Source organism: Etheostoma cragini, chromosome 5, assembly GCF_013103735.1.
Source record: "Etheostoma cragini isolate CJK2018 chromosome 5, CSU_Ecrag_1.0, whole genome shotgun sequence".
NCBI classification, from domain to species: domain Eukaryota; kingdom Metazoa; phylum Chordata; class Actinopteri; order Perciformes; family Percidae; genus Etheostoma; species Etheostoma cragini.
In genome coordinates this window covers 27,051,847-27,060,436 of record NC_048411.1, presented here as the reverse complement: position 1 = coordinate 27,060,436, position 8,590 = coordinate 27,051,847, and the positions used below count along the sequence as shown (strand labels likewise).

Below are 8,590 nucleotides of genomic sequence, written 5' to 3'. Positions count from 1 at the left end.
AAAAAAGCAAACAAACACTCGATATTCTGAGTTGAGTGATTAGAGATAAACAGTCGCATTGGTTCTCTAGTCTGGTGCCATTAAACCTTTGCAGGAGAAGCGGAAACAATAGATAACCATGTGGGAAACATGGTGGAAATATAACAATTATGTATATTTCATGTATGAATGTGAGGGAGTTTACAGGCACAGCTGTGATGATTTTAGCTCTTCAGTGGATGTTTAAGTAACGCATCATGTATGCTATAAGTTCTTCAAAAAGTCTGTTTCCATTGCACTTCAAGTTTTTTTAAATACTTTTTCATATACATACATCAACTTTTCCACCTCAGCCAAGCGTAAATGTTGCTATATTTTGACATTGAAGAAGCTGTTGACCACTCACCAGTCTGCAGGGCCTCTGTGGTGTTTAAAAAAAAAGCTTCAGAGCGCCATCTAGAGTTCAGCGGAAGAAGTGACATATTTCCTCACATTTTGTGTCTCTCATGGGTCCTGCTTGATGAAGGCACTGCTTGTTTATAACATAACATGGTGCTATAACATAACATGGTGCTCTATTCCGGTGCCACACACACACACACACACACACACACACACACACACAAACACAAACACACAAACAAACAAACACACACACACACACACACACACACACACGCACACACACACACACACACACACAGATACCCAAGTATTTCCATTTTATACTACCTTATACTTCTACTCCACTACATCTTAGAGTCAGACATTTTTCTTTTACTCCACTACATTTATTTGATAGCTGTAGATAATAATTCATTTTATTATAAAGAATTGTAAATTGATAAAAACACAAGTTTATAAAATACATTGTTAAAAGTCAAGTCTGCAAATAGTTAACTGTTGTTGCAGTTAGTAGAAGAAAAAAAAAATCATACTTTACCATTTTATACTAACAGGACTTTGACTTTGTTTCACTAAGGGCGTTTTCACACCTGTAGTCCGTTCCTTCGGTTCGAATCAGTTGATGAGTTTGTAAACTTGGAGCGATTTGCCCTCGGTTGGTTTGGCTTGGTTTCATTTCACGCCTGGAATATTCCAAGCGTACTCTCTGTACACGATCCGTCCTGCCTCCACGATCTGTTCTGCGCATGTGCAATACTGCAAGATCTGTTTCACAGCAGCGGTCTGCTGTTAGTCTTCACCGGAAAGCTAACGACGTTAGTTTAGCTAACAGCTATTTCGGCTAACCGCTAGCTGGCAGCTTGATTCAGCCTAAAATAACGTTTTTCAAACTAAACAGTGGGAAAAGCAGTCTAGAGCTAAATTAAGACTTTACAGTAATAATGAAGAAAAGTATTGAGTGATTGTATTTTAAATGAGCACAAGTAAAAGGAGAACTGACGTAACAGCTGTTATATATTTTAACGCTTATTTTAAGTTTTGAGGGTCTTTTACATGCTGTCTCAGCTAGTGGTTAGCCAAATTAGCTGTTAGCTAAACTAACGCTAGCTTTCCGGTGGACGCGAACGGACTTTCTTTAACTGTCTATCTATGGGAACAGATTGTGCAGTGTCGTAAATCCGAGTTCATCATGATATCATTTGCACATGCGCAACATATTGCACATGTGCAGAACGGATCGTGCAGGCAGGACGGATCGTGTACCGACACGTAATAAAATGCATCAACACAAATACAGCAACAGCGTTCACTCCTCCTATTGGTCGGATGTGTCTGGGGGGCGGGAGCAAGAAAGTAAGAAGGTCCTGTGTTCTGGACTAGTGCATATTTTTTGCATCCCCATGGTCAAACCAGCTCACTTCATTAAAATTATCAGATTGTTTCGCGAGAGAGGTTACTACGAGACTTCCCTCTGCTCTGCGGGCGTCTGTCTCCAGATATAGTGGCCTCTGGTTTTACCACGGAAATACAAGTGACAGAAGACGATCTTGAAAGCTGTCTATTTCTGTGAAAGAAACATTGAAGCTGCTACAGTTTGCTGCTCTGCCGCATTTGCCATACACAACCGACTGCAGTAGACATTAGCCAAGACTTGCGGAGTATTGGTGCGGTTCCAGGTCGGATCACGCTCCGCTTTTGGTGCGCACCTGATTGCAATTGCCAAGTTCTCACCTGCCCAAACAAACCGCACCAAGGGGCAAAACTGATTCTAGATCGATTCAACCAAACTAAAAGATTTAATTCTTATTTTCTGTTTTCTAAGATCTTTCTGGAGCAGCTGATTCAGCCCCACCTTTAATTTACTTTAATGTTTTCCAGCTGTGAGCACCTCCTCCACTTCCTTGGTGCATTGGATTGCAGCACACTTATAATATTTCTGTACTTGAAGCTTTTACTTGTAATGGATTCTTTTTACACTGTTAGATCTTTCACTTAAAGCAACACCAACGATTCTTTTGTAACTTAAAATAATGTTTCCAAAATTGTTTCAGTGGTTCATCCACTCATAACAGGATGATGAAGCATTCACGTGCTATTGCGGTTCTCTATCGGCTATAACCGCAAATTTGCCAATCAGGTAACAGATCTGTAGTTCCAATGAGACAATTCCACTTCCAACCTGTAGGGGGACCAAAGAGCAAAAGTGCTTTGGTGTTGGTTTAAGTAAAGGATCTGCATACTTCTTCCACCACTACAGGATAGTGAAAGGATCTCACGGACCTAATAAACTCATGTTCCGACCTCTTTGTGGGTCAGGTCTCCCAGGTTGAGAACCGCTGTGTTCCTGGTTGCAGCACTTGAAACGTGAAGGCTCAGCCCAGACTGTGGAGTTTATCAGATGTTAGTTTTTCAGTGCGGGACGCTGACGAGTCATTACAGTTTTCATCATTTAGACTATGTTGTATCATTTCTACAACTCAAGTGTTAATCAGTGAAAACATATTTATACACAGACAACTTAGCAAAGATGTGTTGCTGTTTGTTGATGTCTTTTATTATTATTATTGTTTACTCCTATGTAGCCTTTACCCTGTACATTTAAATGTATGAACTGCATATTGTTTTCTTTCTAATAAAACCATAACCTTTTTACTAAACGCTGCTGCGTCTGGAGGGATGAAAGCCATTGGGCATATGGAAATACATTTCTTTTTTGCCAACTAACTTCAGTCTTTGTGTTGAATATGAGAAAAATATGTTTAGAAGAAAACTAGTGTATTTTGTGAATTTAACTGGTTGAAAGACATAGAAGTTAATTTACCAGTAAAATCGGAACAATTTTCTTAATATTATTAATAAATGCCATTTTTTTTAAATAAGCAACATCACATTTGTGTTTGAGACGTAGCAATCCGCCGTAATTAAAATATTTTGCTGAAAAGTAATTTACAATGTTAGAAAAAAATCTATGATCTTTGCTGTAACAGAATGATGATGGACGTCTTAAAACATGTTTTAATTCATTCATTCATAGACTGATCAATCAATGATTTAACAAATACATAAATATAAATATTGATTCACTTTTACCTTTAAATTGTAAATTCCTCATGTCAAGTCTTTGGAAAACGTATCATTTTGTGGATAAATTCTCATGCACAATATTAGTTTAAATAAATTAGCTTATTTTTTAAATGTTATGGGTCTACTTATTGCTGTGCAATTATTACTATCACATTTGCAGTCCTAAATATCAATTAGGTAACTTTTAAAAATATTTTTTAACACAAATTTTATTTCACAAACTAAATCTCACTGAGATTAAGGATTTTTTACCTTAGATCTCACAACACTGGGATTAAATGTGGAGAGAAAAAGAAAGCAACTTAAAAACTAAATGTCTGCATCTGGATTCTAATTTATCTGCATTTAAAGTGACTGTAATGTGGAAAAGGTTTGCAGTGTGTGGGGTGGATGGTGTTAATTGATGAGTGAATCTGATTGGCTGGTGGCAGAGAGAGGGGGCGGGGCCTGTGCGGTGCATTCAGTGAGCAAATCATGGCTTACAGTGAGGCAGCAGCAGCAGCGATGGCTCACAGCTTCACTCAGGAGTATTTTCAGATCCCCGTGGTGACCCGAGCCTACACGACCGCCTGCGTGCTCACCACCGCTGCTGTGGTAAGAACCAACAACAACACCAACTACAACACCACCAACTACAACACCACCAACACCAACAACACCAACACCAACAACAACAACAACACCACCAACACCAACAACAACAACAACAACACCACCAACAACACCAACACCAACAACACCAACAACAACACCACCAACACCAACAACACCAACAACACCAACAACAACACCAACAACACCAACAACACCAACAACAACAACGTTTAAACTCTGACCCCCAAGCTATGATAAGGCAGGAAAATTATTTAGAGACAGTAGGGAACTATTCATTTCTAACTTTTCCCTGTTGGAATTCACTATCAAGCTACTTATCATGTTATTGTAATATTAAAAGCTAAATTATTTAGTTTTTTTTAAGCTTTTTGTTTAAACTAAATTTTGAAACAAATTGATAAAAGACTAACCAGCAAACAATTTCCACAAAATATAAAACATGTGTCTTCCAACTAGAAAAAGCTTAAATTAACCAAAAATGTGTAGTAGAAAACATTTGAAATAGTTTTTTTTTTGTCTTTGGAGCTTCTAAAACTATATAAACAAGTTAAACTTTGAGATCAGAGTTAAAAGTAAAAGCAAATGTCAGTGGAAGTATAAGAGGGATTAAAGTATTAATAAAGTTTAAAAAGTGTGTTTGTGTGTGTGGGTACTGTAAACACAGTATGTGTATACATGTTCTGTGTGTAGCATGTAGGGGGATACAGCAGCATTTTATTGTCAAATCCAGTATTGTATCATGCCAATTCAGTTGAAACTTAAATGTGAGCATTGAAAAGAATCGAGGTGTCAGTGTAAAGAAGTTGATAGATGTCAATTAAAGATTACTTATTGAGCTGTTTCACACAGTTGAGCCATTAGTTCACATGTAATCACAGGATGCAGTTGAACTCATTTAAAGAGTATGAGATGAGCTGAGCTGTCAGTTACAGAGTAAAAAACAACAGCAGTTGAGATGTGTGTTAAAGTGCTGATGTGCTGTAGCTTTAATCCCTGGCATTGACAGTAGAAATGTTGGTTGGTGTGTAATGGGCAAAAGGAGGTGAAGCGTCAGGTAAAGTGTGCAAAAAAGCACTTGGAATTTGATTAGATTTGAAACTGAGCAAATTTAACATCAGTTTAAGAGTAATAGAAAGCAATTGAGATTTCAGATGAAGTCAAATTGATGGAAGCTTCTTACAATTCAGTTAAAGGTTTATTATTGAGTTTCAGTTGCAAAAAGAGCCGTTACAATTTTAGTTGAAGTGTAAGACATGAATATAGTTTTAAATATCTAATGTAATTATTATTATCGGCGGTGTACCATTTAAAATGGGATCCCTTCTAAATACACTACAGCACAAGTAGTAAATATGTCACGTAGATCTCAAGAGCTCGCACAGCCTCCACCTACGGGTGCACATAGGAGGAGTTATAGTGGTTGACACATCAATAAACACTTAAAATGTCAATTAGTTATATGCTTATTAAAGGTCATGGTTCTGCTCGAGGTTTCTGCCTCCTAAAGGAAGTTTTTCCTTGCCACTGTCGCCTAGTGCTTGCTCTTGGTGGGAACTGTTGGGTTCATGTGAATAACATCACAGAGTAGAGATGAGATGCGCAATGAGATAAGTATTGTTGTGATTTAGCGCTATATAAATACAATTGAATTGAATGGGGGGGGGGCTTCATGTTATCAATGCAACAAATCAAATATCCCAAAATGTATTATTATTTTACTTCAGCAACTTGAGGTCATCACCCCCTTCCAGCTCTACTTTAACCCAGACCTCATCATCAGAAGATACCAGGTAACATTTAGGAGCTATTACATTGCCCAACATGGCCTTATAGTGTGTTATTATATTTAAATGGTTTCTTTTATCTCTTTCTCTCAGATATGGCGCTTGATAACCAGCTTCCTCTTCTTTGGTTCTCTTGGATTCAGTTTCATGTTCAACATTATCTTTCTGTATCTTTTATCACAAAATGAATATCTCAGTATATCTATGAAAACACAAATTTAAAGTCTAATAATTAATTTCTGCGGCAGAGTCCTTAACTAAAAGGAAGTTATCGGTACTGTCGGATGCTGGAGGAAGGCTGTTTCCGGGGAAGGACAGCGGATTTTGTTTTCATGTTCTTGTTTGGAGGAATCGTGATGACTGTATCCTTTCAGATGTTCAGCAAAAGAACAGTCCAAAGTTTTACTACCATGGTGCTTAAACAACCACCTGTGGTATTCACAGCATGCAAAGGTTCAATTTAAACCTAATTTTTTTTTTTTTCCCAACAAAGTCCCTGTCACTTTGAATAATCCACTGTAGAGTTTTAATTGGAAAATGTCTATTTAAGAAATATTCTCGAGGAAATAAGGACAAAAACTAAAGATTACTTACAAGATTCAAAGATCATTATCCATTTGTCTGCCAACTTTTATCTCTATTAATCAACTTTTCGCTTCGTCTGTAAAATAGTCACAAATGTTGATCACAATTTGCCCATTTAACGTTGTAAAGATCTTTATTTTGGGATTATGGCATAAATGTATCTACCAATTTATTTTCGGTTTAATCAATTACTTATCAATTGGTTAATCTAATAGAAACAGTGCTCATTAATAAACCAGTCTTGTGTAAATGTAAAAAAAAAAAAAACATGCCTATGACTATTCACCAGACTGTTCGACCAATGCTCCAAGACAAAAAAGACATTTGGATGTCACATTTGCTGAAAGAAATAAGATAGAGGGTTTTTACTTAAAGGTCCTATGGCATGAAAAGTTTTTTTTTTTACATTAATATGAGTTCCCCCAGCCTGCTAATGGTCCCCAGGGGCTAGAAATGGCGATAGGTGTAAATCGAGCCCTGGGTATCCCGCTCTGCCTTTGAGAAAATGAAAGCTCAGATGGGTTGATCTGGAATCTTGCCCCTTGTGAGGTCAAAAGGGGGAAGGTCAAGCTCATTGTACTTCAATGGATTCCTGACATTGTTTTATTTTCCTAGTACCAATTCATAGTGGTGACAGAAAACTATCTGTAGGGTTAGATACCACAAGAGTTAAGTTAGTTAATTTGTGTGAACTGAACCTTTAAGTTGAAATATATTTCAAGTTTTAGTCCCTTCTGGCTAATAGCATGTAAACCCAGCTACTGTACATGCACCGTCTCTTTTTTGATGATGTTCTGCATTTTGTAGCCAGCAGCTCTTGTTCACATTCCAGGGTTAATGGTACAGCCCTGGGTCTGTTTACCACAGACGTCCCTCTGGGCTGCTGTGAAACCGTCAGCGTGCAGGTTTATGGTTTGTCTGGGGCTGTGTGCTTTTTTAAATGCAGGTCTAATTCTGTTGTTATATCAGGAAACTACGATACTTAGGCTGGCTTTTAATTGGGAAGGGTTTAGCACTCATTAAACAATAGTCTCACATTGCCAGAGGAAGGTCTGACTACTCCACAAAGCATTCTGGGATTGGAGAAAAACATGCTCTGGTTTATTGGCATTTCTAATGCGCTAAGCGTCGTACGGAGTAACAGTGCCTCTACAAAATAGCCTCGGGAAGGAACTTGTTTACGTTCAAAATTTTCTTAGTTGTGCAACAGAAAAAATCCGATTGGACAGATAGTTTAGCTAGCTGTCTGGATTTACCCTGCAGAGATCTGAGAAATCCACTGGAGTAAAATTGAACACAAAGAAAGCGGAAGGTGACGGACATCCAGCCAAAATCAGGGACATTCGTTGGAATTTCCGTTGGCAATGGAGCAATCCCGGAAGAGGTACATCGTGCATTTAGACAAAGTAAACAATAAAGCCAGCTCAGACAAAGCGTTTGCTGATATTAGAGAGGAAACCTTTAGTTTTAGAACTTCAATCATACAAATATTCACACCGGCAGCTCAAGACTCAAACAATGAGGTTATTTCTGCAGGGGTTTTCTTTGAAAAACTGAAACTCTAATTGCCATCTAAAACAGACGTGCTCAAGTGATTTTACTGTCAGGATGAAACAAAACTAATTGATTTGTTGTATTTAACCTGGAGGCAGCTCTTTGGTCTGTTCGCCAACATCTTCTTCCTGGGCCAGGCCTTCATCATCATGCTGGTGTACGTGTGGAGTAGAAGACATCCGCTCGTACGCATGAACTTCTTCGGCCTGCTGAACTTCCAGGCTCCGTTCCTCCCCTGGGTGCTCATGGGCTTCTCACTGCTGCTCGGAAACTCCATCGTGGTCGACCTCTTAGGTATAAAAACATTTAACCAAAAACAAACATCTGATGTAACCAGACCGTGTTCCTGCAAACTGCACTACTATGTTTTCAAATTGCAGGTCTAAATTATATTAACAGACCCTTAGCAGTGAGTTTAAAGTTTGTTTCATAAAAATATAAAAGGTAGTGTACATTTAAAGGGTCAAAAACAGGGCATTATACTATATTTTTAGTATTAATAACAAACCCCTTAAAAATATGTGTTAGTCTGACTATCCTTCCGTGTCTGTTGCGCATATATACATATACATATATATATATAT

At 38.0% G+C, this 8,590-nt stretch overlaps 1 protein-coding gene across 1 annotated transcript in view; it reads left to right on the top strand.

Annotated features, from left to right (window-relative positions):
• Nucleotides 1–3,935: 3,935 nt before the first annotated feature.
• LOC117945436 (derlin-2-like) overlaps nucleotides 3,936–8,590 on the top strand; it is a 5,687-nt gene continuing 1,032 nt past the window's right edge. Inside the window, exons 1-5 of the mRNA XM_034872926.1 lie at nucleotides 3,936–4,062; nucleotides 5,808–5,873; nucleotides 5,961–6,034; nucleotides 6,136–6,229; nucleotides 8,105–8,300. Of these exons, the coding sequence (XP_034728817.1) occupies nucleotides 3,943–4,062; nucleotides 5,808–5,873; nucleotides 5,961–6,034; nucleotides 6,136–6,229; nucleotides 8,105–8,300 (550 nt within the window). The 5' untranslated portion in view covers nucleotides 3,936–3,942. The remainder of the gene's footprint in view (nucleotides 4,063–5,807; nucleotides 5,874–5,960; nucleotides 6,035–6,135; nucleotides 6,230–8,104; nucleotides 8,301–8,590) is intronic.